At 49.0% G+C, this 27119-nt stretch overlaps 1 protein-coding gene across 2 annotated transcripts in view; it reads right to left on the bottom strand.

Annotated features, from left to right (window-relative positions):
* Nucleotides 1–24152, bottom strand: part of SYT17 (synaptotagmin 17) — a 34894-nt gene extending 10742 nt beyond the window's left edge. Inside the window, exons 1-7 of one of the 2 annotated variants that reach the window (XM_071444147.1) lie at nt 23999–24152; nt 20649–20666; nt 19220–19368; nt 13689–13837; nt 12558–13177; nt 3539–3659; nt 2751–2906 (exon numbers count right to left, since the gene is read on the bottom strand). In XM_071444147.1, coding sequence (XP_071300248.1) covers nt 2751–2906; nt 3539–3659; nt 12558–13177; nt 13689–13837; nt 19220–19368; nt 20649–20666; nt 23999–24013 — 1228 coding nt within the window. In that variant the 5' untranslated portion in view covers nt 24014–24152. Of the gene's footprint in view, nt 1–2750; nt 2907–3538; nt 3660–12557; nt 13178–13688; nt 13838–19219; nt 19369–20648; nt 20667–20810; nt 20865–23998 lie in introns of those variants that run through there. The other variant, XM_071444146.1, reaches the window with a different exon arrangement.
* Between the last annotated feature and the right edge of the window lie 2967 nt (nt 24153–27119).

Genomic DNA, 27119 nt, shown 5'->3' with positions numbered 1-27119 from the left:
TCTTTTAAATTATTGAAGACATACTCACTTCTGGCTCCCATGGCTGCTTTTACAGCTCTCTCTCTCCATCCAAAGCATCATCACCCACCCTTCAAGCAGGATTATTTTGCTTTTCAATTGGACTTTGACTCAACAGCAAATTTAATTAACTGACCTAATGGACTAGAGATGTGGATTAGAAGAGAAAATAAATAAGAAACAATTCCAAACAAAACACACAACAGAAAGAACCACCACTGCAGCAAAAAAGAACCCCAAAGCACCTAAGTTAAAAAAAAAAAAAAAAACAAAACAAAACTACCCCCCTGCTATGCAGAGGTGCAAAATAGAGATCTCACATTGCAAGATACCCATACTGCCAAACATTTGTTCCTGATTATCTTTTAACAGAGGATCCCAAAGCCCCTCACGAGCCCTTAAGCTGAATAATACTGTAAGGTGCCAAGAAGGGGCTCTGTGGGGAGCACCACAATTCCCTTCCCAGACCTTCAGAAACTCATCCAGCAGAACCCCACAGATGCACACAGCAATAAACTGGGGCCACACCCCACCACCATCAGGAGCCAGTCTGTCACTAGGATGGACACTGAATGTGGCTCTGCACCCTCACCACCACCATGGCCCCTGATCAGAGGTCCCTGTGACAGACCCTGCAGAAGGCTGGGTCACAAAAACATGACCAGCACCCCTGGCTCCAGCTCTCTGTTGGCCACACCAACCCCACACCTCACACCTGAGTGCCCTGGGCACTGCAGAAGCCCCAGCCCAGGCAGGGCCATGCCCACCCTGCCCCTCACTGGTGTGGTGGTGTTCACAGGGGTCCCAGGACAAGGGCAGAGAGGAGAATCTTGACTCCATGCTTCAGAAGGCTGATTTATTATTTTATTGTATATATTATATTAAAAGGAAATGATATATTAAAACTATACTAAAGAACAGAAGAAAGGAAATCATCAGAAGGGTAGCAAGGAATAGAAAGGAATGATGATAAAATCTTGTGACTGCTCACAGCCTCGACACAGGTGGCTGTCATTGGTCATCAAACAAAAACAATTTCACCTGCTGGGTAAACAATTCTCCAATCACATTCCAAAGCAGCAAAACATGGAGGAGCTGAAGCTTCTCAGCTTCTCAGGAGAAAAAGATCCCAGCAAAAGGATTTTTCATAAAATACGTCTCTGACACACTGGTCCTCCCAAAGCTCTGCATGTTCCTTCCCAGCTGTGGAGCTGCTGGGGACATTTCTGGCCTGGGATTATTTATTGCAAACTCACAGCAAGCAATATGTCACTCAGAAAATGAAGCCCCACTCAGAGGCTCAGTGCCTGTGTGACACAGGGTGATGAATCAGCCAGGTTCCCATTGGCTCCCTGAGAATACACCCCTCTGCACAGGGAAAAACAGCCAGAGATCCACCATCAATCCTGGCTTCATCCACTGTGCTGAGCAGCACTGCTCCCCTCGCCCTCCCAAGGGCACAGCTCTGCTCTCTTGGCCTGTTCTGCTGCCAGCAGGCAAAGGGGAAAGCAGAGAGGGGGTGATTCAGGCCTGTCACAAGAGCACCTGATGGGAGCTCCAGGAACAAACCCATCCCTGCACATGCAAGGAGCAGGCAGGCTGACATGCATGCAAAGCAGTGATTAATTACAGGTGTTTTGCTGAGGAAATTTCTGAGCGTGAAGGGCAACATTTAAGCTGCTAATCAGCATCACTCTTTGTTATAACATGTTTGAAAACAAATTGATGGGTTGGAATAAGTCTCCTTGAACCAGCTTTGACACCTGCATCTTCCATGTAAAAAGTAAAATTAAAAAATACTTCAAAACACATCCTTTCAGAAGCAGATTCTTTTCAGCAAAAGAAATGATGGAAAGTTGTCGAAAGAAGTGTTTGTGAAGCACGAGAGCCCGATGTGGCAGAAGAGTGTGGGGCCCACCAGCCAGCCCCTCTGATCCTGCAGGGGGCCAGAAGGTCTGAGCCCGCTCCTGGGGGTGCCTGAGCTCCAAAGGGGCAGCAGCCATGGCAGGGGAGGGAACCCCACCCTTCAGAGGGCTCCCTGCAGCCCTGCTCAAGGCTTTCAGGGTGGGAAAAGGCAGAGAATGCCACCAGCCTCAGCAGGGCCCTGGCCCAGGACAGCCAGGGTGCTCTGCCACTGCTGCTCCCAGCACCAAGGCTCTCCTGCCTGTCTTCATGCCTTGAGAGCAAATACAGGAGACCCAGAAACTGCTTAAAAACAGAAATTCCTATCCCAGCCAGCACCTCCAGTGCTGACAAAGCTGAGGTCAGCTCTGAGCCTGCTTGTGGCCCCAGGGTCTGTGCCTGGGTCCATCTCAGCTGTGCTATGCAGGGCTTGGCACAGAGTGCCACCCTTTAGAAGCAAAGGCATGAGCAAGCCCTGCTCACAGAAGAGCTGAGGTCACTGTGGAGCACCTGTAGGTGCCCCTCTCACCAGCAAATCACAGCAAGTACCACAAGGTACTTTGCCAGTGCCTGGGCTCTGTGATTGTTCACTGCTGTCCTCTCATTCTCCTCAGGTTTGACTCTATGCCCAGGCTGGGTGCCTCTGAGAAGGGCAGCTAATGCTCCTCCTCTTCCTCTGCCCATTTCCAATCAAGCCCAGGACCAACTCCCAGCCAGGCTGGCAGTGCTGGGCACAGCTCCTGCCGAGGGCAGAGTGCTCATTAACCTCCCCAGGGTGGACAGGCAGTGCCCTGCACACCCACAGCTGCTGCCACCAGCACCACACTGACCTGTGAACACCAGGCTGGCATTCTCCAGCTCCTCCTGTGGAACCTTGAAGCTGAAGGACTCGTTGTAGAAGGGATCTATCGTGCCCCGCATGCAGGAGGTCTTCTTGGTTTTTGTTAGCTTTAATCCGTGAACAAGCTGAATTTTCACGAAGGGATCTGGCAAAGAGCACAAAGCACAGGCCCTGTGTTATGGGGATCATGAGTCAGCAGCCCTGCTCACAAGGGCTGGGCACCACAGGGATGGACTGAGCTGGGAAATGGCCTTTGCAAAGGGCTGGGACTTGTGCCTCACGCTGCTAACAGAGACTGCAGTGGGCACAAAATCAGGCAGCCAGATTAAAAACAGTCCCTGCCAAAACCACAGCTAATGTCAGCCTTGACATGCTGTTCTTTTTGGGAAATGCCAAGATTCTGGCAGCAGCAGAGGCTGGGGCAGGAATGTGGGAAGACCACCTGAGGACAGAGGCACAAAGCAGCTCCAGGCAGAGTGGCCAGGGCCAGCAGTGCCCAGGGGCTGCCTCACACAGCACAGGGGGATCAAAGCTCCTGGCTCCTCACCTCTGCCTTTACTTTAAATTTGGCAAGCCCTCCACTGTACCCCAGAGTAAGTGTTCCAAATACTTCCATTATTGTTGTCTATACATACAAGAGGGACATCCAGAGCCTTGTATTAACAGGAACTGAGCATCAAATCCCCCTGGGTCCCCCACAAACTGCAGCCTCACTGATCTGCTTTAAAGGCACATATAATCTGAGCATGAGTAATGTGAGAAATCACTGCCCTTTACCTGAACCTTGGCTCATGTCTGTCTGAAGAAGCTGTTTTGCTCTAATGATGTCCACGTTCAGCCTTCCTGCACTTGGTAGGTAGTTCAGTGACAATAGCAGCTCTCCCAGCTCCACTTCATTCTGCAGGGAAAAGAGAATGTGAAGATTTAGAACAGAACTCAGAGGGGAAGAGAAGGGAGAGAAATTAAATAAATCTCATTTGTCTAAGTGCCTGAAAAATGAATTTTAGTCATGCTCTGAACTGCAACCAAGAACCATCTGTTGGTACCTTGTGCTAAGTGGAAACAAGAAAGGAACTATCCCCAAAAGGAGATCTTCCTCTAACCACCAATCCTTCACCAGCTCCCCAGCAGCCAGGCAAAGAGAGCCTAGAAGGAGGCAGGGGCACAAGGTCAGCAGCTTCTACCTACTCCATTTTTAATGCTTCCAGGCAGTTCTGATCTTACCAAGGTGCAGAACACAGCCCCACTAGAGGAGACATTCTCTTTCCTCCCCAGCCCCCATGGCCACAGCAGGCACCTGGGGAGTTCAGAACTGCAGTGGTTAAAGCAGTCCTGGGTGACAGCTGAGATCCCCTTGGCCCAGCCTGGCTGTGCCCTTGCTGCTCCCTGCCTGCCCCATGGCCACAGCAGCACAGCCACACTGCTCTTCTGCCATCATTCCTTCTCCTTTTCCTTAAGGATGCTTAAAACTAAAGAGCTGGAGAGCTCACATCACTGCTCCTCAGATGTGAGGGTTTAAAATAACCTCTGCCCCTTGCCATGACCTGTCTCTGAGAGGCTCCTCCTGTCAGATGCAGGATGCCCACACTGAAACACTCTGGAGGCTGGGAACACAGCAGGCAGGGATTGATCCAACTGCCCAGTGCCAGGGCCATGCAGGACTGCAGAGCTGGTGCTTCATCCCAAACAGTCCAAAACCAACCCAGGTCTGGTGTCAGAGCCCATCCCAAGAGGAAAAGGAGCTGCAGCAGTTTTGCAATCATAACAAAAGGCTTAAATGTCTTTACTGATGCCCCAAATATTAGATTACAGAAACCAGAAACTGTGGGTAGACAGTAAAGTAAAAGGTTCTCAGAACAGCCACAGCCTGAACTGACCCAAAGAACCAGGAGCATTGGGTGGGCCAGCACAGAGGCAAACAGGGAAACTGAGGCTGGGAAACACAGCCAGGAAAAGCATCTGATTTCTTAACTCAAATTCCCTTTGTCACAGCACCTTGAGGGTCACATTGTGCCTGCACAGCACCCACACCCACATTTACCACGTGCATTTTCTTTTGTTGCTACATGATTCCTGCCTCACCCAGAAGGAACCTCTCCTCCCTCAGCCTGGGCCAGCTCCCACAGCACAGTGCTGGGCCAATAAATGATGGTTTAAGTTCTTTCCATCAAAAAGCCACTCCCCAACACACACCTGACCCAATACACACAGAGTACTCACATACCCACATACACCCTGGTGCCCTGGGGTGGCACAACACAAGGATCCAAGAGTTTCACTTCCCAAGTGGTTTTAACACCATCCAATTGATTTAAACTGTCATCTCTCATTTGATTTTGCCCAAAAATGCTCCTCTCAGGCCTGTGGCTGGAACAGCCTGCAGACATGTTTATCATCAGGAACAGCCAGTGATTTTTAATCCTATTACCAGGACAGGATGGAAGCATCACAGTGCCCACACCACCACCCTCAACAGGAGCCACACGAGGCAGCCCTTCACCCCAGCTTATCTTTTATAACACATAATCAACATTTTTATCAGACCCAGTCCTGCTTGCATTCACTGCTGGTCAGGTTCCATTCAGGCTTAAATTCCTAGAAATTCAGGTGCATTTGGAAGTGCAAATGAGGAAAGTGCTCAGTGATTTTATCACCTGCTGGGGAGAGACAAACAGCTCCAGCTGCAAATACCAAACTGCTGGCACAGCCAGGTGGCAGGCTGGCATGGGGCAGTGGTGGAGGACCTTTCCAGTCACCTCAGGCTTAGAGCACTGAAAATCTGCATTTAGATTTGGGATAATTACTTGTGGAGCTGTCCATTGATGGAACCTGTTGACCTTATCCAAGAGCTGCAGAAATGAGGCGTTTCCCTGGGCCAGAGAGGAGCCATGGAGCTCAGGAAGGGAAGGCAGATCTCCCTGCTTCCAATTCATTTGCATTTCTGATCCATTTATTTTAAAAAAAGCCTGATGATGTACACTGACAGTGCCAGGCTGGGTCTGCAGCACCCACCTGGGCACTGGCAGGAGAACCACGTCCCATCAGCCCTGCAGAGATGATGGAAGGAGCCCCTCAGTGTAACCATCACACTGCTGCCCAACCCAGCCAGCCTTGCACAGCTAAGGGTAGGAACTAATTTTCTGTAGGACCTAACCTAACAGGGATTTCAGCACCTCTAGAAAAATCCTTTTGGCTATCTAGGCTTAAATTTGAATAAGGAGAGATATAAAATGCTATCTTCTGTGATCCACCAAAGACAGCAGGCAGACTATGAGCAGCTTCAATCAGTCTCAGATCAAACCTCATCTCACAAATCTCAACAGCACCTTCTGATGCTCTCCAAGAGTGCCCACATTTGTGTTAATTATTTTGAGGGGAGGAACACAGAGCCCCTGCCCAAAGGCCAGGGCAGGATGGGTGAGCTCAGAGCCAGCAGGGAGGAGCAGCAGCAGCAGCAAAAGGGGGTCTCCAAAATGAAGTCCAGATTCCAGAGAGCTCCCCTCCCCAGGCAGGTGACTCAGCCTTTCCCAGGCTCTCAGTGCCAGCAGCCAATGCCTCTGCTGTTATAAATGCATTACTTCCAGCCCAGCCACAAGATCTGGGAAATGAGCTCCAAATGCTGCCCTGGGGCCTGGGGGATGTCAGCCACAGGAGAGGGAACCCATGGCTGCTGTGGGGGATGTCAGCCACAGGAGAGGGAACCCATGGCTGCTGCCACCAAGGGTGGCACTGTCCCCACCGTGCCCGGCCCTGCCCCATGCTCCAGCCACTGCTGTGATTGGCGACCAAGCAGAGGATTCCAGGGTGCTCCAAGGAGCAGGAGGCTCCAGCTCCCTGTGCCTTTCCCAACAATGCCATGGCTCCCTGTGGTGCTGTGACAGCCTTGTCACCCAGCTTGGGAACACTCCTTGCTGCCAGAGCCCAGCCCATGCTCAGGGACATCCATGGGCACACAGAACATCACCACCCTTGTTCTGCCCCCCAGAGCTCCAGCTCCTGCAGGGGCTGAGCTGAGATGAGGATGGATCCATGCACAAGAGCTGCCATGGGCACACTGCTCACCCCAGGGCAAGGAAGGGCCTGTATTTTGCGTTTCCCAGGTCTCTCCATCAGGAAACTACAGAGCTGTTGGTTTTGCCTTGAGTGTTCTGCTGTGCAGAGGTGCCCCTCTCTGCTAAGGCATCATTTCAGCTGCCATTATTATGCTGATGACGAGCGGGTTCGTGCCGAGAGCCCAGATGACCCTGGAAAAGCAATTTCCTGTTTGATGAGATGCCGGAGTGACACCAAGTCTGGGATGTCTGAGACTCTCCTGAAGCTCTGATTAACATTTCACTCCTGGCTGTATTACACTGCCAGGTTGGATTTGGAGCCTCAGGCTCGCCTGTGATCCAGAACCTTCTCCAGTTACTGCCTGGGCTGAACCCAGAAGTTTTGAACCAGAATTTTTTCTGTTCTTTTCTGTCATCTATGAAACACAAAGAGGCTCCCCCAAAGGAAGATGAGCTTTTAATTAATGCACATCTTGTTTGGACCAGGCAATTCCTTGCTCACAGCCCCCCAGACTGTTCCTTGTGCATTGCTACACCACCAGCAAAATTCTGCAGCTGAAACCCTTCCCAACAGGACCAGAGCACATTGCATCAGCACTGACATCCATGCATTGCTCCTAATGAAGTTTCAGATTGATTTTCCTCCTCAAGGTGATCTGTGTTGGTACCTCCAGGCACATTAGGAAACCGATGGTTTAGAACAGTTTGCTCTAACAGGTTTTCTACAGCATCCTGTGACACAGCCATTGTTTGGGGAAGGTTGAGCTATTAAGGACCAGAACCTGAGAAAAAAAAATATACTTACCAATGAATAGGAGCAGTGTTTCCTACATAACTGGCACCAACTGGACGTAGGATGAAGAGAGTCACAAAATCCCTTCTAAAGCCAAATTGTCTTTGCCATGAGAAAGCCTCTATTGTGCAAAAAGCTTTGGGAAGAAGGTATGCAATGGAGAGGCCCTGCTCCTGGACCCCACCAGCCTCTCCTCTCTGTTCCTCCTCCACAAATGCACCCCCAGCAGCCCAGCTCTCTGCAGGAAGGGCAAGGAGTGAACAGCACTGAGGGGAAAGGGTGAGGTGACCAGGAATACAAATAAGGATAAAGGGAGAACAGTTAAGAAGAAAAATTTTTCAATGCTGGAGCTTTACAGACTCAAAAAGGAAAGGGGAAAAAAGTTCCATTTCCACTGAAATGGAACCAAGGAAAAACAAACATACAGAGTGAAATAAAAGAAGATAGAGCAACACAGGCCAAAATATTAAAACAAACCACAGGTTAAAAGCTAAAAATGTTGTTATCATGATGGATAAGCATCCATCACAGTGACCTAACTCCAGTGACCTGCAGAGTGGGGGTATCCTGCCCTCTGCCAGGGTGATTTCACCATCCAGCTGATGAGCTAACCTGGCCCCATGCAACCACCTTATACCATCCTGAACATCAGAACTGACAGGTCATTCCAGTGCACTCATAGTATGAAGTTAAAAAAGCAAGTCCAACACGCACTCTCTCTACTACAAAAATGGCTTAATTTGAGGGAAGAAGGAACTTCATGCTATTTTCCCACCATAACGAGGCCTTTTTTTTTTTTCCTTTTGCAGAATGATCTCCAAGCTCTCACTACTGCTGGTCTAAAACATTTATTCCTGCCCACTCAAATCTGCCAAAAGAGAAATGAATCATATGTCAATAAAACTTGGGGTCCTGAACATGTGCTTCAGAATTCATTTCAGCGGCAAAAAATGCGAATGTGAGCCCAGCTCAGCGAGGCCTGCCAACTTCATTCATGGCAATTAAGCAAAGCCACACACATTTCAGGGGATATTTAAGGAGTGCAGAGTGTTCCTATGGGGACTGGACTCAAGAGCCTTTCCATGAGCAGCTACTGCGTTTTAGAAAAGCAATAATTACCCTGCAAGAGAAAACCTCCCAGAACTACCAAGGATAAAGGATTTGGCAATACCTGCACTGACATTTTCCACAAGAAGTCCTTCTGCTTAGCTGCTGGCTCTGCTGATGCATCAGGCAGCTCCCCCATGCCTCTGCTTTGGGCTCAATCCCCTGTTGTATTTGGGTTGCCCCCAGATGAAGGGAGGAATGATGAACCTGACTCCCTGTTCTCAGAAGGCTAATTTATGTTTTATGATATTATATTAAAGGATACTAAACTATACTATACTGAAGAACACAGAAAGGATACTTACAGAATGCTAAAAAGATAATAGTGGAAACTTGTGACTCTCTCCAGAGTCCTGACACAGCTTGGCCCTGATTGGCCATTGAGTCAAGCAACTCACACCAGAATCCAATGAAACAATCACCTATGGGTAAACAATCTCCAAACACATTCTGCATGAGCAAGACACGGGAGAAGCAAATGAAATAACCGTTATTTCCCTTTTCTGAGGCTTCTCAGCTTCCCAGGAGAAAAATCCTGGGCAAAGGGATTTTTCGGGGAACGTGAATGCCACAATCCTGCTAAACACCAAACACGGACCCAAGCTCAGAAAGTGTTTCTGTGCAGGCACAGCCTCCTGCCCAGGGCTTGGCACCCAGCAGTTTGTGGCTCTGGCCCCTCAGGCTGAGGGGACAGCTCAGCTGCTCTTGGGTTCTCTGGGCAGCCACTGCAGGACAGTGCTGCTCAGCACCTCCTCACACCAAGGAAATGCCCTGCTTGTCACTCACTGCAGCTCCATGAGCTGGTGATGGAGATACTCCTCCAACAGCGAGGAGCTGTTCATCCCATCCACAGGCCTCAGGAGCTGACCTTGGTCCAGCTCCCAGAGGAGCCAAGAGTTGTTGGCTGCAGAAGCTGGACTGTGCCCCACCTGGGGGAAGCTCACTGTCCCTGCTGACACTGCATGCACCACAAGATTCCTGGCTTACCCCAGCTTTTGCAGCCCACAGATGCTGGCACAGCCCTGTGCTAAGGCAGCTTCCAGCTCTGGGATGAGGGAGCTCAGTGTGATGGTGGGACAAGGAGCTGGCACCTGCCTTTATCAGCACACTCTGTGTCAAGGGCTTCCAGGTGGAGCCAGCAAGTGCAAAGCTGATGTTCATCTTAGCTCGTGTCACTTGGCCACTTTCTCTGCTCTTTCACAGTGCCTGCCACTCTCCCACTCCCACCAGGATGGAGAGAAAACTTCTCCACAGCTCCTGCCATCTGGATTCACTTTCCTCCATCTCTCTCCAGCTCATGATGTTTCTGTCTATAAATTCTATAAAAAAAAAAAACAACAAAATTCACGTATTTTGTGTCTTTCATCTTCACATATCACATCTATGACTGTCTGTGTTTCTCTCCCTCCTGTTCACTGCTTTTCCAAGCACCTGCTTCAGCCTTTTCTCCTGTGGGGGTGCTGCCAGCTGCTGCTCTGTGTCACAGCCCCAGACTGGCAAATGTTCCTGACTAAAGACCAGAACTGCACCACAGTGGTTTGTTTGTGGTGCTCTCCAGGATCCAAGGATGCCTTCTGCCAAATAAAATGCAACTGCACGTAGATGTTTATTTCTGTCCCTGCCTATCAGAATCTCTCAACACAAAGCACACTTCAGCAGGCTCAGGTTCAATCCAACAAGAAACTGATAAGGGCTGTCTGTCCCTTCAGCTAATCAAGCAAAAAAGTGAGAAGTATAAAAAAAATGTCAACACGTCAAATCTATCATTCCACAGGCAGAAGGTTCCAACTAGTATTAAAAAATCCCTCAGAAATTTCTAGCACAAACATCACTGTTACTGAAAGACATAAAAATGTATTTTTAAAAGCAATAAGCTTTGTTTTACTTCTTCCAAGATTTATCTCAACCCTTTGATCAATTAATTTAATCACCACTAGGATGAAATATGCTTTACTCAAGGAACTTTAAAAATTTTATCATTGAGAAAATATGGGAAGATGATGCCAAACATCATCCCTGGATGTCCTGTATAAGCACTGTGGATCCCTTTACAGTGGCAGTCTGCCAGCTGAGGTAAAACCAGCAAAAAGGTATGAAAGGACCACTTTACTGATCAAAGTGTGGAGGAATTTTTGCCCAAGTTCTTCCATATGATAGCAAGGGGATAAATGCAAAAGGCTTTTAAGCCTGTGCATTCAAATGGAGTTTTGTCTTTCACTTTCCTTTTATAAATATCAGAAATGCCAACTTCTGCATAAATAATTTATCTTGAATGCTGGTGAAGCAGACAGCACTGCTGAAAACAGCAGCAGCTTTCAATGAAACTTTGGAGAGAGGAAAGGAAGAGCTGGCTCCGAGCTTGGCACATGAAGGCAGAGATGATCTTTGCTAATCAAGGTCTGTATTAGCTGTGGAATGAGTCCATGTTACTCATAAAGAGATGCAAAATACAGAAAAGCATTTATCATGCAAAAGTAGGGAGCAGGGGGAGAAGCAAAACTGCATGGTGGGACTCACAGGAGGGCAATGGGATGCAAAGACATGCCCTACATAAAACACACATTCAGGGACCCCATGATTTTGACTTGTGCACAACTTGCAAAACCTTCCTTTCTTGCCTGAGCATTGTTGAGGCCAATCCCACAACACTGCTGTCCCAGGAAATCCAGCTGGCTCTCCTGCAGTTCCCTGGAGCCCTGATCCTCCTCCCCTCTGTAGAGTGCAGCAGGTCTGAGCAAGAGAGGAAAGTGCTCCCAGCCCCTCTCCAGCCCCAGCTGGCTTCACTTCCAAACACTGCTTGGGGTATTCCCCTTCCACGAGTGTCTGATCAGAAATTTCCACTCCAAATCAGACTCTTGAACCCACAATGTAAAACAGCAGTGAGGCCAATGATTTACTGCTCATTTCATCCAGTATCTCTGGCTATAGCACTCTTCTGTGAGCACCTAAAAATCAAAGAAAAAGTGAACCATCCAACAGGGTTTAATTCAGCAAGGACTCCTTGGAAATTGCAATTTGTGAGCTGGGAAGAAATTGGGAGAGGCAGGGTAGTTACACCAATCTTCCTGTCCTTAGTAAAACACTTGAGATGCTGTTCATACTATGGTCTCCCCTTGGTTTTTCACAGGGTTCAGTACCTCAGCTGTGTGGGTGATGCCACTGGTGGCAAATTTGGTAGGGAACCATCATTCCTGGCTGGGAAGCTCAGATCCTTCCTGAGAACAGAGGTGGAAGCACACAGACCCTCTGATCTCCTCCGCCCATCCCACTGAGTGGCTGAAAGGCCCAAAATGCACACAACACCCCACTTGCAGCAGACAAATATTTATGGCAAATTTCGTTCCTTCAGGGATCCAATGAAAACAAATCTACCATTCCTTTGCAGATTGTTGCTAATGCATTATACCACAGGTCTGGGTAGATTTCATCTTCCACATGTTTTATTGAATCAAATCATTACTGAACTGGCACCAGTGGTTCTCTCTCAGAGCACAGGAATGACCTGGGTGGGACAGGGTCACAGCATTCCTGAGAAGGGCTGCAGGTCACAAGAAACACCTGCCCAAAGGTGCAGACTTCCAGAGCAGCCTTGAGTTGTTCTCGTGTAAGCTGACACAGGATCTTTGCTCATGACTATAAAGACAGCTCCTCTCCCTCACACTGTGAGTTATAAAACCAGTCACAGGCCCACATAATCCCAACCCAGCAGATGCTGTGTTAACAAGATGACAATTACTAATTAGAAACAGCATTCCTTGCCAACAGGCAAAGGAACCACACACACACACAAAAACCCCCAAAACAGCAAGAAGAACTGTGGCAATAATCTGATAAATTCTGTTACCTGAGAACTAGGCACAAGGGCTTTCCACCAGTGTCCACCTTTCACAAGGTCGACATCGCTCAAGGGCATTGACACTTTGCCAATAACACAATGGCGTGAGAATTTGTCAAAATCCACTACAGTTAAAAGCAGAGTTCTTCTCTGGGCTTCTAAAAAGGGGATTTCAAATGTGTACCTCTCCTCAAACACCGGGTTCTGCGTTTTGCGCTTCACTCCGGTCTGCTTGGAGTTCTTCTGGTCAGGAAGGAGGCAGATCTTCACATAGGGGTTGGAGTGAGCCATGTCTTGCCTTGAACCATCATAAGAAATTGGAGGAGGCAGATCTTTAGCCTCAATGACTCTCACTATTAGGTAATTATGCAGCAGATCATACTGTGTGCTAAAATGCAGCATGCCCAGCTGGTACTTGGACAAGATCTCCTCATCTGTCAAGGAGTCCATGTCATCACTATTTGAGTCAAGAGAGTACAGCCTTGGTTCAAATTTTCTAAAATAGTCATCTGGGGTGTAGGTTTTTCGCAGGATAGTTGGCTGAACTATTTCTTTCTTAGCTCCAATTATTCCAAACTCAATGGGTTTGATGTCAATTAGTGGAGAACTTGGCCTCCTTGACTCCAGACCTGAATGAGAGAAACACACAAATGTGATTGTTAGGAAGTCCACTGAAGAAAATACAGGTGCACACCAGCTTTGGGTGCTCTTATTCTGTGTGTGTGCAGTGCCAGCACAGGCTCCACAGTGGGGTTTTCCCCCTTGCCCTACCCACAATTAACTAAAGCAATTACAGGTGCTCATCAGCTTTGGGTGCTCCTATTCTGTGTGTGTGCACAGGCTCCACAGTTGGGTTTTCCTCCCCCTTTTCCTGCCCACAATTAACAGCCAGGCTGAAGCACGAGCTGGCCTGCACTCCTCCCTCCCCGTCCATCTGCACATGCAATAACCGTGCTCATTCTTCATCAAGAAAAACAGGGCTGGCCCCTTCCCCTGCACTCCTGCAAAACAGGATGAGTTTTTAACCAATGTGCCTTCCACCTGACTTGGTTCCCTGTCCAAGAGACAGGACAGCAAGCAGTGCAGTTTGGTTTCCTGCCCCAGGAGAATTGCATTGCTGGTGGAAGGAGGAGCCCTTACTCGAGATGCGGCGCGTGAGGCTGTAAGCGGAGCGAGACGTGTCCGAGGACGAGCGCCTTCTGTCAGGGGACGCGTCCTGCAGAGCGGGAGGCAGCTCGCTGACCGCGTTATCAGAGTCTCCATCTTTGTCCTCGGTTTGGCTGCTTATCCTGTCATAATGAGAGACCTTTGGGTGATTCAAGCCAGTACAAGAAGGACAGACAGGATAACAATGCTCTGGCATTCTGGGCTAATCTGGGGTGCTCGTCCCTTGAGGCTCTGGGTTATCTCCTGATCAGTCTGGCAAGCTAAGGCTGAGCAACTGACTTCAGACCTATGTAAGAACACATTCTTGACCTTTCTGCCTGTCTTTCAAACAGTTTTATCAGTATTTCAGCATGACACAGGCCACTAAGGCACATATAACTCAGATGTTGATCAGAAATATTATATTGTCATCTTATTGCAAAAGTTCCATACCTTCTTGGTGATTTCTCATAGGCAGCTCCTCACAGCACTGACCCCTTCTTCCCCACAGCACAGCCAAAAAACTGCAGCTCTCTCCTCACCCAGCTAACCCACTCTTTTATAGCACTCACCCTCACTGGACAGAGTTGTGGCCTGTTAAGGGCAGGCCTGTTCCTAATCTTTGGTAATTAGTACAGCTGCAGCTCCTCAGGGGTGAGATTACCTTCTGCACTATCTTCATTTTCTCACATTCTATCCCCCCACAATATTATACTTCTCTCTAAGGAAAAAAAAAATCAAACCAAAACCCCACAAACCTCAAACAGCAGCTTCCTGCTGTAATTCACAGCTACACTTTGGAAGCACAGACTTCACTAGGAAGGAACCAGCACAGATCACCATGCTCAGATATCCCAAACCTATCACACACCTCCTGGTAAAACATTGCAGGTTTGCCAGCAAAGTTTCAAAACTTGATCTTACAGACACAATTCATTATTTGATATTTATTGGCATGCCTTTTAAAATATTTAGCTGCTTTTTATCCACTTTTATAAACCAGATGTGGTTCTCAGCAGACAATAATTGTACTGCCCAGGGATGTTGGTGGGAGCAGGGAATTTGGCAGGACCTAAATGACAAAGCAAGTTTTGTAGCATCTTGGAGAAGACTCCACAGAAGGCTGGCATCATAGAGAAGTCCACACATGTACATTTAAACAAACTGAAAGGGGAGTTACATGTACAGACAAGTTGTTTTTATCTAAAACAACATTCTGTTTAAAAACCCCAACATGTCCCAGCTGCAGTGGCTCCTGGAAGAAGTGAGGATCTCCCAACTTTGACTGAAAGCAGGGTAGGAGCAGACAGTGACAACTGCAGGAGGTAAAGCCTGCAGCTGTGTGCTCAGAGGGGAGTGCTGCTGATGGAAATGGAATCACACAATGGCTCCATGACGTGTGGCGCATCCTGCAAAACAGCCAGGCCACCAGACAGAAAACAGCAGCAGATCACAGGGAAAGCATCAGCACAAAATGAGCAAAGCAAAGGGGAATTCTGTGTGAATTTGCTTCCAAGCCACCCTTTCTATGTGCACAACTCAGCTGGGTATAAATGAAATATATTGAATCATTTTCATTAGTAACCAATGACTGGAGCAGAGCAATTGATATATTCTGCTAAAAGCAGTAAACTTGCATAAAAGCCCAACAAGCATTAAGAAAACAAACCAACCCCCAAAACCAACTGGAAATTCTTATCCAAGCCACAAAGTTCACAGCAGGATCCATGCAAATTTCACCAAGTCAGACTCACACAACTCATCCACACTAAAAACAAAATCTGTTAATAATCAAAACCAAACCCTCTGCTAAAAGGGGTGTACAATATTTGCACAGCTCTGCAGCCCATTAAAGGCAGTCCAAACCATATAGTTTGATATATAATCAGTACTTGGAACACAAATAGCTTTTTCATGCCTAAATGCAGGTCCACACAATCACAGGTGGCATTTGGATATGGTTGTGTTTGAGAAGCAAATGCACAGAGCAAGGCAGGGTGAAAAGGGAATCAGGAAGAGAGGCATTAAGGATGTTCTACAATGGGTAAACGTAATAGTGAGTTAATAACATACAGATGACCTTTAGTAAGGAAATTGCTACTGAGCTACAATAATTTTTCCTCAAATAAACTTTGGCTCTGGTTAAAGCAGCTCTGTTTCTGTTTAATCTGAACCTTTGGAAAGAGGAGTCGTGTCCTGATTTCAATTCAGTCTCAGTGTGCACTGTTTATCTTTGGGGTTTGTGTAGAATATTCCATAACAAGGAGCTCACATCCACCCTCATTCCCAGGCCATTTCTGCAAGGACCAGGATGGAAGTGCTCCTCATGAAATAACAAAAGTTACCATGCACTCAGGTCATTGCAACTGGACTCATTGCAACAATTTCCCTCCCCACCCCGGATGCCACTGCAAAAAAATTCAGAAAGTGAGAAAAATCCATATTCTCCCAAGAGGAAGGGCTTAAACTTGCAGCTTTATTGTCCACTCCTGAATTTCCAGGACAATGAAGCGTTTCAGAGTTGCCAAAGGGAAAACCTGGGGCCAAAATAGAAAGGATGGGTCATTAACCACAGGCATTTATATGTTTGCTCATTCACCAATGAGGACCATAAAAACAGTTTTCACCTGGGGAGTGGGTAGGAAGGTGAGGAAGGCACTAATTGCCTTCTACACACAAGGTGAGGAAGGCACCACTTGCATTCTACATCACACCAGTGCCTCAGACCCATGAAGAATAGGCAAGATGGAAAGAGCTCAGCTGAAAACGTAGATCTATTTTTAAAACATTTCCAGGCTGCAAGCAAGGAATACAATAAATTGATTTGTTCCCAAATTCAAAGCATGCATCTAAATGAAAAATAAGGTGAAGTCAAACCTGTTTTTCCTTGTAGGGAAATCCACTAAATACAAAATTCCCCTCTCCAAAAATAAGAGAGAAAAAAAAAAAAAAGAAGAATGAGGGATTCAACTGGTATACACAAATCTCTGTGTATTAAAAACATAAAAAACCCTATTCTAAGAACAAGTCCAAATTCTTACTCTGAGTAACTAACTCATCTAACTCCAGAGATCATTCCCTACACCCAAAATGCATATAGAGATATAAAAATACGAGATCAACACAGCTAAAACAGAACTCTTCTTTGGTTTCTGAATTCTGAGTCAACATGGGATGATTTCCACTTAAACATGCACACAAAAAGCTTGGGTCTCCTATTTGCCTGCAAACATAATATACCAAATCTGGCTCCTGCCTTTTACTTTCTTTTCCTCTTCTTCTTCCAGACCCTTGTTCCTCTACAGGCTCATTTTCTCCCCTTCTCCTCTCAATCTTAGGGAGAAGTAGAGGATCTATCTCCTATCTCCCTTTGTCCTCCCCACTTCAACAGCTTTTGTGCTCCCTCACCATTTTCCAGCAAAGCCATCCTGGGAGCACAAAGCACTCTCACCTTGCCTGGCACCACTCTGGGTCCTGCCTGCTCAACAGGAGCCCGCAGCATCCTCAAGCAAGCCAAGCCTCATGTCCAGCAGATACTGCACTGTGTGTCAGCAGGCACCCTCAGAGATCACAGTGAGCAGAGGTGTCACAGGAGTGGCCACTGCAGTGACCTGGGGCATGGCAGCAGCCAGGTCTCCTGTCCTGTGCCCTCCTCTTTGGTGCCTGCTGCCCCTCTCAGCCTTCACCTCTGGGAATTCACCTTCTCTCAGCATGGAGCAGAACAGGGAGACCCAAACCAAATCCCAAACTGCACCAAACACCCAGAGCTGGATGGGAAGATGGGAAAATGGCCTGGGCTGGGATCACAGGGACCCTCCCCAGGGCTGTGAGCATCTGTGGGTGAAGCATAAAGTGCAGCAGGGCTGAAGAACTGGGTTGTTTTTCACCAAAGAGCATTGTCCTCTGCTTATGGCCATTCCATGAAGTTATTGTAGGGGCTTTCAGATGGAGCAGGACCAGGGAGAAACAATACAGGCTGCAGAGAGCATTTTAGGAGTCCAAAGGTCTCCATGTTCACTGCCCGTGGCAAAGCCCAACTCATCTCAAAGCCACCATAGAGCTGAGATTTGAGATGGTAAGAACAGGGCTTCAGCACTCACATCAGCCCTTTAGCCAGACAGAAGAATCCAAGAGTCAAAAACTTCACCCTGCTACAATCACTGCACACCCCAGAACACACAGGATGTGCCTTCTGCTGCTCAGCACAGCAGATAAGCTCTGAATCACCCTCTCCCCACAAGCCCAGCTACTTGTTCCCAAGATGTAATTGCTCCTGCACCAATCTCTCCACGTCCAATACTGCAGCCTCATCACTGTGCTCTCCTGTGCGTGATGCTTTCCTATTTAGCATTGATTTTGTTTCCATTCCCCATTAATTGCAGGTGAATCAGTTTCTGAGCATATATCAGACTTTTAAATATGCTGCTCCACATCTAAAAACCACTCTAACACATCCTGAACAGCTCTATTTTTATTGCTTCAGTATTAATTACCACCCTGCTCTTCTACCTGAATTCAAAAGTGTGTGTGGACAAGACTGAGATTTAAACATGAGAAAATTTATTTCATGCAGCACCAAGACATGACCCTTCCAGAGCTGACACAGAACAACAGCACAGACTCACAGCAGTAGATAAAATTACCTGAGTGCCTCAGTGCCCAGGTACCAAAGCCTGAGCATCACAGGATGCACTGAGCAGGCCTCTCCTGTGCCACAGGTTCTGGACATGCTGAAGCAATGTCTATCAAATGGTCTGCTCCACAAAGCCCAGCCCAGCTGACAAAGCAGCCACTAAAACACCAGAGAGCTCTGCTCCCTCCCTGGTTCCACTGCTGCCTCCACAGGGTCACCTCTGTGCTGCAGACTCCTGACTGACAGGGAGTAAAAGAGGGAAGCCTTCACTGACTTCCTTTGCAGTGGATTTGCAAACACACCAATCAACCAATCAAAGCTCCAGATAAGACCCAGTGCTGTGGTTCTTTAATGATTTGAGAAGAAATTCTGATGAGTACTATGGTGACTCAGGAGATCAAGTCCTGCTGAATGAAACTTTAAATGAATTTCCCCTTCAGAGCACATAGGAGCCATGCCTTTCATCTGCCTATATGATAACCACCTTCATGCTAGGATAAGAAAGTATTTCTAAACAACCTCATCAGCATTTCAGCCAAGCTGAAGTGTTCCAAAGGGTTGGTCCATTTGAAGAGGAAATAGGACTGAAGATGAAAGGCATCTTTAAAGAAGGGGGCACAGCTAAACCAGTTGTTATTGTTGTGCCAGCTTACAAAACAACTTCTGTCCTACCCATCATTAATGGATTTTACAAAGACTAACCTTGCTATTTGAGTTAACAGAGCTGCCCTTTTCACCATGCCAGGAGTAGCCTGCATTCCCACCCTCAGGAGGTACCTGCTCTCTAAGTGGCATCCTCTGAGTGTCCCATTGCAATTCATATCAATCCTCTCATCACAGCTGAGCAGACCTACTCTTGGTTAAAGCTAGGAAATCGTGCATCTAAACTTACAGCCAGGCTGGAGTTTGAGCAGGAAAAGGTCCCAGGATTTCAACTTCATCTTCATTTGTTTGGCAACAGCTACAGTCAAAACACTTCTGACAACAATTCCTGCAAGTCCAGCGGCACAGCAAGAGATCCGAGAGGCGAGCAAGCAGACCCTGCAGCCATGGCAAACCAAAGCACAAGATTACAGCCCATCAATAGCTATTGAGAAAAAACACTCAGCTGTATTTGTGTTTCTGCAACAGAGCATTAAGAACTGTATTTATTTCATCTATACCAACAGACAAGTGCTATGCAGTTACCAGCCCAACCCCATGATGCCATAACAAGGCAGGAAAATAAGCATTCTCTGCAGGTATTTTCCCCTCTAGTAGCAATGTATTATTATGTAGGTTGGCAAGAGGGTGATTTACAAAGCACTATGGCACAGCAATATGTTGGAGTGGAAACATGCATATTCCTCCACACACATCAACAATCTAATAGATCAGCAAACATACAACAGAAGGAATTAAAACCAGAAGGTAAGTGAAAGCTTCAATTTAATCCAGCAAGGATCTATTTAATTAACACAGCAATGTGAACACATTTCATCCCTGTAGATGTCCCAGTAATATTTGTACAATCCATACACATGGAACATTACAGCCCAACAAACTCACCACTAAAATGGATTAGCCAGAGTGCACTATCCTCACGCTTCTGCTCTGCTACCATGATTAATTTAATGAAGAACCATCAATGATGTCTTTTAGAAGAATGGTTGACCCAGAAGAGTCTCTCATTTCTTAGGTTCCTGGCAGCACCACTTGTACCAGTGCTTGTCAGCTCCCCAGTGGAGCAGCAGCATCCTGTGTTCCCATTTCCACACCATCCCCACAGCCTTCCCCCCACTTCAAAGCTCTGCTTGGAGAGGAGCAGAGAGCCAAACCTCAGCTCATTTCCCACCCACACCAGCCCCAATTCCTGCTGTTCATGAGAGGGCTCATTAAGCAGCACAAGGGCTCTGTAGGAGACACACAGCCACAAGGGCACAGCACCTGCACCCAGGTCAAACTGCTTTACAACTGTGTGTGACCTTGAGATGCTCCTGAGAAACTGCAGAAATAAAGTGTATGAGAGATTCTCCTTAGTTATCTCCCCAAAATACTCCAGACATTTGCAGTATTCATGAGTGTGGACCATGTGGAGGGGTTTCCTCAGAGGAACCTGATCTGCAGAGAAGGCTTCATAAGAACATGGCTTTTTGCTACAGTAAAACACACATTTTTTTCCATAAACAAAATCTGGGCACTGCAAACCAAAAAATTACCAGCCCAAAATATAGTGCATTACTTATATCTAGGACATCAGTAAAGAGTCAGAAAACACGAGACAATCCCCTCAGGATGGAGCAAGGAGACAGAGCGGGGAGTGAATCATCAGATTAACTCACCTCATTTATTGGTTCCAACTGTCCTTTTAGACATTCACGATGAAGCAAAGGGGAACAGAATGAAAAAGACAAAAACAAGTTAGCAATGCTCAAATAACTTTAAATTTTCTGCCATGACATGCTCCAGCCTGGGATGAGTTTGAATTTCTGGCAAGGCAGTACCTTGTAGATGTTAGAGGAAGGAGAGGTCTGACTGGGCATCAGCTTCTGCCATTTCCAATCCTTCTCTACAAAGCTCCTTCTGCTCCTCCCTTCCCACAATCAAAACTCCCAAACCCATTCTGAAGCATGAAAATCCTGCTCATTGCTTCTTGCAAATGGGTATCACATGCAACCACTTATTTTGTTTTCTTTAGTAACCCGACTCTAATTGCATCAAATTCTTGCTGCTGACAGCAAACCATATCCAAATTTTTCAGCAGAAAAAAAAAGGCTTTTCTGCACATTCAGCCCATATCAATGGAGTTCCAATGCCAACTCACTAAAGCAACATTTCTAGGAAGAGGTACAGACTGAATACTCTCCATTGCATACACATCTCTGGGCACCTTCAGCCTAATCCTCATATGTGAATTGAAGAACACAAACAACAGAAGTTAAAGGCTTGAGTCCCACACTCCCATTCAAAAATCTGCACTGCAGACACCTCCCCCAAGGCACAGGGAAAATCTACAGCAAAGGAAGAAGGCATCACAAACCAGTTTTTTATTCACAAAGCCACCCTTGGAACTTTATTTACATATATAATGGACCCATTTCCTTTGGAGACTCAGGAGCATTTCTGATACCTGCTGAAATGTCTTATCTATTGCATTCCCTTGATAATGTCTAAGAGTTTCCTATATGCCCTGGCTGTCTTTGTATATGGGGAACCCCTAAAATAAACACCAAACCAATACAAAAACCACAGAACAAAGCAATACCAAAAAACCCCACAAAACTCTCCATCCTACTCTTCCAAATGTAGAAATTGGTTCCTAGCTCCACACTCATGACATGACACAAACAGCCTTTTCTGAAGAAGCTGGGATGCAGAAGTTGCCTTTAGATTCCAAGAACTCTTGCCATGGACCACGTTTTGGTGCAAGCCTTCCTTTTAAATTTCTTGGAAGCCAGTGCTTGTCAAAAAAGCCAGCACTTGTTAGGAGCAGTTAAAAGACTAGAAGAGCTGTGGTGCAATGAGACAAGACAGTGATTACAGATACCCATGGGCCAGCTGTTTAAGAAAATGCTAAATGGCTAAAAGGGCTTTATCATTCCTTATTAATGCAAAGTTGCAGCCAAAGCTCCAGTGGTTTAGCAGAGCTGCAAGGAGGATATTTAAATTGCTCTAAAACAAAGCGGCTGGACCGGTGCCACGCGATCGAAGGCCGAGCACGTGTCACACAAAGAGAGGGATTTTCCAAACAGCCCACAGGGACACGGCAGGCTCAGAGCCCAGAGCCCTCCTGGCCACCACGGGTCACAGGAGGCCAGCCCTGTGTGCCACCAGCTCGAGGGGACACAGCCACCCTGGGGGCACAGAACCATCCTGAGGGGACACAGCCACCCTGGGGGCACAGAACCATCCTGAGGGCACACAGGCACCCCAAGGGCACACAGGCATCCCGAGGGGGGACAGCTACCCCAAGGGCACAGAACCATCCTGAGGGCACACAGCCACCCCAAGGGGACACAGCCGTCCCACAGTACCGGGACAGAGCGAGCCTGTAGCCACCCCTAAATGGGAGGGCAGGGGTAAGGACTGAGTGTGACAGTGCTGGAGAGGTAAACAAGTCAACAGCAGCTGAAATGCAGGGACCCATGAAAGGAAAGCAAACACGACAACCTGGGCACCCACCTCGCTGGCACCAGGCACGAGAGGCAGGGCTGGGGAAGGACAGGGATCTGGGGAAGGACAGGGGCCTGGGGAAGGCTGCAGCAGTGGGCTGGAGCTTGGGGATGCCCAGGAGCACAGCAGCTGCCATGTGCTCAGCAACCCCTGGAGAACAGCTCAGTCTCCAGGGTCAGGCAGGCACCATCAGGCTCTGCCACGTCATCCCAACTGGCCGAGCACAGAACAAGCCAGATGGGAGTCTCCAGCACGAGTGAACCCTCACCAAGGGCGAGGCTGGGGGCAGGGCTCCATCTCCACAACCTGCTGCAGGGCCCCTGGGTGGGGGTTACCTGCTCCAGCTTAGGAGAGCCACCAATCCCAGCCAGGTCCTCAGAGCAGTGACAGCAAACCACCGTGGCAGAACCCCCGGGGATGCTGCAGCAGGGTGGGGTCCTCGCTGGTCACAGATCACGGTGACACCCCAGGAAAGGCTCACAAGCTCCATCGGCAGTGAACAGCGCAGCCTGGGGACAGTGCGGTCCCCTCAGCCACACACCCCCCACCATCCCACCGTGACCGACACCGGTGTGGGGATAACGGGGTGCTGCTGATGCCCTGCTCCGCACCCCGCCTTGCACCCACGGGCCCCGACGGCCACGCTGCTGGAGGCCTGCCCGGCCCCACTGGAGACCCCGCCGAGCCGGGGGGCGCCGGGAGCCCCGAGCCTCGCAGGACATCTCGGGCGGGCTCCACCCGCGGCCGCTCCAGCCCGACTCCGGGACAGCTCCCTCAGCATCCCCGGGGCGGCGGCGGCTCAGGGAGGGCAGCGCGGGGCACGGCGGGCGGGCGGAGGGGACACGGCCCCGCGGGACGGGGCACGGGTGGCGTCGGTAGCGGGGTCGGTACCAGCGCCCGCCCGGCTGGAGATGCCCCCTCCCCGCTCGGGTTCGTCGCGAACCGGGCGGCTGCGCTCGGGGCAATTGCTGGGGAGCGGGCGGCTCGGAGGTCGCTCAGGGTCTGATCAACCTGACAAAAATTCAGCCCCACAGTGCAGGGAGAGCCCATCCATCACGGCGCAGCCCGGGCTCCCCGCAGCTCCCCCACCCCGCCGGTGCCCCCCGCCCGCCGGACCGTGCCCAGCCTGGGCCCCCATCGCATCCCAGTCTGCCCGCGGGGTCAGCATCCTCCTCCCTCCAAGAAGTCCCTGCGCGGGATCGGAACGAGCTTCCTCGCCCCCGGGGCCATCCCGCTCCCCCAGCAAAGAGAGGCCCGAGGGCTGCTCGCCAGCCCCGCGGGGATCCTCTCCTGCCCCGGTGCCTCGCTATCAACAGCTGCCGGCCCCGCTCCTGCCCCGGCCCCGCCTGGCCCCTCGCCGAGGGCTGCTGTCGCCTCCGGGAACTCCTCCCCAGAAGTTAACCCGAAGTTGCGCACCCGCACCGGGCGCGGAGCATGGGGGGGGCCCGCTCCCGTCCCGCAGCCGCCCCAGAGACCCCCCCCATCCCCGGGGAGCGCCGCCGCCCCGCTCCGCACGCACCTGGATGTACGCCATGGCTCCGCGGGGCTCCGCGGGCGCGCACGGCGCCTCCGCCCGCGGCCCCACCCGCGCCGCAGCGGCACCGCCCCGGGCGGGGGGACGGGGCCGGCCCCGGGCAGCGGCGGCTCCGCGGCCGCGCAGGCACCGCCACCGGCACCGCCACCGGCAGCGGCAGCGCGGGCCCCGCCGCCCCCGCGGGCGATGGGGCGGGCGGCGGGCGCGGGGCCGGCGCTCCGAGCGGGCGGGCGGCTCCCCCCGGCCCGGCCCTGCCCGCGGAGCCTCCGCGGGCCCGCAACAGGTCCGCCGCAGCGCGGGCGAACACTGACCTCCAGAGGGCCCCGCGCGGAAATTCAGGGATGCGAAGCCCTCCTGGCCCCCGGGACGCGGCGCGGGAGGCGCCGGTGCAGGCGAGGGACGGCGGGGCAGCTGCGAGCGGTGGCCGCGGCTGATAAAGCGATTTCACAGCAGCGCTTTGCCGCGAAGAGTTCGCTGGATGAGAAGGCACACCTGAGTTTCGAGACTGATGCGGTTGTTTTGTGAGCTCGAATGAGCAAAGTCAAAACGTACAAAGTCACACCTTCCCCAGCTGAGACGAGGAGCTGGAGCGAGGAGTGAGCTTGTAACCCACAGAGCACAGTGAGCATCCTGCCCCTGCCTGATGTGTTGGGTCCAGCCAGAGGCAGAGTGGGAGGGAACGTGGTCCAGCAATGGGCAAATCCCACCACGGGGGTGGTTGGACCTGGAGAGCTCAAGTAGCAAAACATTCCTGAGGTCAAACTCTCGAAAGGGAAAGCACAGGAAAAGCGCAGCTTTTCGGCCGTTTCTCTTGATCACCACCTTGGTGCCACACAAATTGGAGGCTTCCCAGCATCCTGGTGTAAACAAAGGCTTCTGTCCTCGGCTTTGGAGGAAGCTCAGGCTACGCTTCTGGCACTTTCCTGGTACGCTGATTCCCACTAAACCCTGGACAGAGGCAGAGAGGCAGCAGCTTCCACCTCAGCCCAGCTGGGCAGCCAGGGCACCTCCCTGACTCAAAACAGCTCTGAGTCACCACATTTCAGTTTACTGTGATGAGTGCTGAAAACATCTCCTGCTCTGGAGAAGGGGACACTACAGCTTCAGGCATTGGCCAGCCTGAGAACACTGGTGACTGCTGCTCCCTGTGGCAGGGAGGGAGCATCTGGGCCAGGATGTCTTTGGAAAGCTCTTGCATTACTGATCTCATTTAATGGCCCTTTTAAGTTCTCGTTGAATTCAATGAAAAACTGCCATTGACTTCCGTGGGAAGGGCCAATACTCTGAATTTTTTAAAAAAATGAACTCTCTGTTTTCCCCAGGGAGAGCAGCTACTGCTTTAGAAGAATAATTATCACAGTGGAGATAAGCAAGAAAAAAGCCTGTAGTGCTTGCTTGTTTCAGGCGGTTTTGAGCATATGATTAAGTGGTGGTACAAGTTATTTGTCAATTTTTGCTCTGCAATTCTTTTTTATTCCACTTCTTTCTAAGTGCCAGTGTTTAAAATGTCAACCTTTACTTTGACTATTGTTGCTCTTTTCACGACTGCCTTGATGCAGCTTGCAATAACCAAATGCACAGATTTTCTTTTTTTTTTTATGTTGCAACATAATGAGGAGAGAGGCTTAAGCTTTCAGACAGATTTCTTTTTTTTTGACTCCTTGAAGGCAGAATGCTGTGAGTCACAAAACTGTGGCAGGCACTACACAAACATTATGTGCATGTTTGTACTTATTCCTTTAAAAACTTACAGAAGATAAAGATCAAATGCTGCATCACTTCACAGTGACTTTTTTGGCTGACACATACAAAAATTATGAGCCAAAAAAGAAGAGCAAAAGAAGTTTATGTGGGGAGTCACCAATACTATTGATTTTTACATGAAAGGAATGCCCTCTTTTCCCCTTCACATGCTTTGGTAGCAGCTTGTAGCACAAGGCCATGAGATACATGTGCTCCCCTTGCACACTCATGCATATACATGCATTTAAGTGCTTTTTACATCATGGCATGAAGGCTTTTAGATGATTTTCTCCCAGCACACACATTCACTAGGCAAGCACAGCTCTAACCCAAGGAATATGACAAGGATTCAAAACAGTAGACAGGTGGTTATTGTAAAATCTAATTTCAAATCTGCATATGGCTGATGCTCTGATTAAGCTCTGCTCCTCCAGCACTCAGAATAAACAGATCCATTTGACGTGATGACAACATAACCTTTGGATGTCCTTTGCTGTGCACGCTCTGTGTGTGATAAGACACATTCCATACTTCCCACATGTAATGGCTGTGATGCAGATGGCCAGGCTTGCAAATGCAGGATTTTTTAAGCAGAAAACGAGGAAATGAATACTGCTTTTGCAGAACATGATTTTATGGCAGATTTTTATTCTTACTAATACACACTGGGAATAACATCAGCTCCATCCAAAGCACGCACTCAAATCATTACAACCAGCCCAGCAAGCAGCAAAATCTACTTCCAGCACAGCAAATCAGCTCAGCAGCTTCCCAGACCAACCAAACCTGGGACACTGGTGTTCAAAATGCCATGCCATGCCCAAACCTACCCAAAGACTTTCAGCCTCTTTGTGCCTGAAAGTTAAGAGAAAAGAGCATCACTCTGAAAAAGTAAAGAAAGCAAAGGAAGGCAATCTGATGGCTATTTCTGAGCATTTCCATTTGAATCCTACTAAAGCAGTTGACAGTGATTTCTGCTGCAAGGGGCAAGCAAGAGGAACACAGGCTGTGCAAGGTTAAGATGAGGTGTCTTCCTCTCCTGTTCTTTTGCCAAATCCTTATTACCAGCACTTGAGCCTGCTGGAATAGCCAACTGCCACTCTGCCAAAAAATAAGCTGCTTATCTCCAGATGTTTTTATAAATGGCAAGCCACTGTAGCTGGTGCTTCCCCACTGCTGGTGGCAGCTGATAAAGGTCCAGTTCCTCTTGTCATTACAGAATTGACTTCATTTCCTTTCAGCAGCATCCCTCCAATAAATGTACCTGCAATTAACTCTTCAGGACCATCTCTAGCAACATTTTTCTCTTTACAGGCTTCATGGCAATGCAGTTTCTTTCCTTGTGTGATTTTGAGGTTTTTTT

The sequence above is a fragment of the Agelaius tricolor genome, unplaced genomic scaffold (assembly GCF_023055355.1).
Source record: "Agelaius tricolor isolate 1412-34295 unplaced genomic scaffold, bAgeTri1.0.p SCAF_19, whole genome shotgun sequence".
NCBI lineage: Eukaryota > Metazoa > Chordata > Aves > Passeriformes > Icteridae > Agelaius > Agelaius tricolor.
The sequence above is the reverse complement of the archived record's forward strand: the minus strand, read 5'-3'. Positions and strand labels throughout refer to the sequence as shown.